Below are 2,655 nucleotides of genomic sequence, written 5' to 3' on the forward strand. Positions count from 1 at the left end.
TTCATAAAAATAATAGGTTTATAGTTATTTAAAAAATAATATTTTGTACTTTTAATACAAAATAGAGTTTTTAATATAAATGAAAAAAAAACTTTTTAGATATATAAATAAAATAATAATTTGACTTGGATAGATGAATAGTTTTTCCAACTTTTCAGTTTTTCACTTTTCACTCTTTCATTAAAAAATTTACTCTCTCTTCCTTAACTTGTTCAATTCAATCTTTCTTTTACCCTATCTTTTCATATTTCAGAAACTCTTACATATTTTCTATCTTTCTTTTTTATATATTCTTACTCACATTCTTTCTCCAATATTTCATTAGTTCAAGTGTTCAACAACGCTTTTAAACTTCGAATAGTTCTATACTTTCTTTTTGATAATTAAATATTTTCCATTAATTACCAATGTAACTTTACAAAACCACAGTTTACTTTTATCTCAGCCCTTGTCTCATTTAAAATGCCTATCTATACCTGTACATACATCAATAATCCTCAAATCCTATGTGCTAGTCTACTTCTAACTCAAAATTTAAGCTGCTACAGGAGTGTTCTAGTTTGAGCAGAAGCTCTCACATTATAGACACATGCAACAGTTCTAGCTAACTCTTCTACTTCCCTGCTACGTTTCTCAAAGATTCTGAGATTTCTCTCATTCCAAATCATGTGTATTGTCTCAGCATATACCATTTTGAAGACAACTGCATTCCTTGATATCCCTTTTGCATGTTCCACTACCCATTTCCAATGTTGGATCCATGAATTTTCACAGCAAGGTTGTTTTTGCATCCATCGTAGTATCCTCTTCCATATTCTCTTGGCAAACTCACATTCAGCAAACATATGATTTCTGCTTTAATCATAGGATTGGCATAGTACGCATAGAGTATCCACCTACATTCCCCATCGAGCCAGCCTATCATTAGTCATCATCATTTCCTGAAAATACAACCACATGGTGAATTTAACTTTAGCCCTTGCATCATTCCGGAACATAAACAGCTTCCATTCCACTCTAGGTAATTGACCAAGCATTAGATAGTATATTTGTCTGATCATGCTACTGTTACTCCTGGTCTGAATTTGAGTTGGTTCCACCAAATCCCTTGCCTCAATCATCTTTATGACTAGCCAAGAGGCCTGCTGAGATATTGGTATATCATAAATTTATTTCTCTTTTATGTAGTAGGCATGTATCCATTTGATCCACATTTTGTCCCCTTTGTGTGCAAGATCCAATGATTCTTTGTTGTTGTTGTTCTATTCCACATTTTGAGATTGATTAAATTAAGTCCACATGCACTTTTACGTGTACATATTTTCTCCCAAGCCACTAGCGATCTTCTTGTGATGACATTCTCTCCCGACCATACATAGCTCCTGCAATAGGCCTCGATTGTCTTTAGCACTTTACTAGGGATCAAGAACAGATGTGACCAATAAGCTTGGATGTCAAACAAGACAGACTACACTAACTGTATCCGACCAGCATATGAGAGTTTTTTTGCATTCCATGATGAGATTCTTGCTACCATTTTCTCAATGAGGGGTTGCCGTTGAGCTATTGACATCTTCTTAGTGGACCAAAGGACTCCTAAATACTTGACTGGTAATTCACCTCTGGCATATACTAGCTTCTGCAATATCTCTTCTCTTACAAATTATGTTACTCATCCAAAGTAAATTGAGCTCTTCTTTTAGTTAGCTTTCAATCCTGAAGCCTCATAAAATTGATTGAGGCATTGCTGCAATTGAGTGACTGATGACATATCACCCCTTGCAAAGAGCAACAGATCATCCGCAAAGCTAAGATGAGTGATTCCTATCTTGGAACATTTGGGACGATATTTGAAAATACACTTCTTTTTCAATCCATTTAGGCATCGACTCAAGTACTCTATAGCAATTGCAAAAAGGAAAGGAGGCATAGGATCTCCCTGCCTCAACCCTTTAGCTGCTGGAAATGGCTCTGAAGGTTCCACATTTATAATTATAGAGTAGCTCACTATTTTCACACAAGCTAGCATCCACTATTGAAACCTACAAGGAAATCCCAATTCTACCATCACCTACTCCAAAATAATCCATTCTACAGATTCATACGCTTTAGTTAGGTGAATTTTGATCATATATCTTGGAGAGGAGTTCTTCCTTGTGTATGCCTTAACAAGCTCATGGGATCGAATTATGTTGTCTGCTATTTTCCTCCTAGGAATGAATCATGCTTGAACTTCACTTATGACACTAGCAATTACTCTTTGCAATCTATTTGCTAGTATTATAGATATGATCTTATATAGGACTGTGCAGCAAGCAATAGGTCTGAATTCCTTTGTTGTTGTTGGGTTACTCACTTTAGGGACAAGGGTGATTGCAGTGCAATTTATAGCTTTGTAGAGCCTACCAGTAATGAAAAACTCTTGGACTACTTGCACTATCTCTTGTTTAATTATAGGCCATGCCTTTTTAAAGAAGCATGAATCGTAGCCATCAACCCCAGGAGCCTTGTCCTCATGGATAACACATAGACATTCATATATCTCCTCCTCTAAGACTTCTGCAACTAAGCTGAGCTGTTGATCATGAGTGAGCTTGGGACCATTTTGTATAATCTGTTTATTGATTGCTCGAAATGAATTGGCAGAAGAGCCTA

The 2,655-nt window shown here is 35.8% G+C and overlaps 1 protein-coding gene across 1 annotated transcript; it reads right to left on the minus strand.

The window, feature by feature from the left end:
- Window positions 1-1,699: 1,699 nt before the first annotated feature.
- LOC142174485 (putative mitochondrial protein AtMg01250) lies at window positions 1,700-2,029 on the minus strand. The gene has a single exon (XM_075240285.1). The coding sequence runs from the start codon at window positions 2,027-2,029 to the stop codon at window positions 1,700-1,702; it is 330 nt and encodes a 109-aa protein (XP_075096386.1).
- Between the last annotated feature and the right edge of the window lie 626 nt (window positions 2,030-2,655).

The sequence above is a fragment of the Nicotiana tabacum genome, chromosome 20 (assembly GCF_000715075.1).
Source record: "Nicotiana tabacum cultivar K326 chromosome 20, ASM71507v2, whole genome shotgun sequence".
NCBI classification, from domain to species: Eukaryota; Viridiplantae; Streptophyta; class Magnoliopsida; order Solanales; family Solanaceae; genus Nicotiana; species Nicotiana tabacum.

What these genes read in the sequence shown, in the direction of transcription:
- LOC142174485 (XM_075240285.1), bottom strand. Translation starts at nt 2,029, where the DNA reads ATGCTAGCTTGTGTGAAAATAGTGAGCTACTCTATAATTATAAATGTG.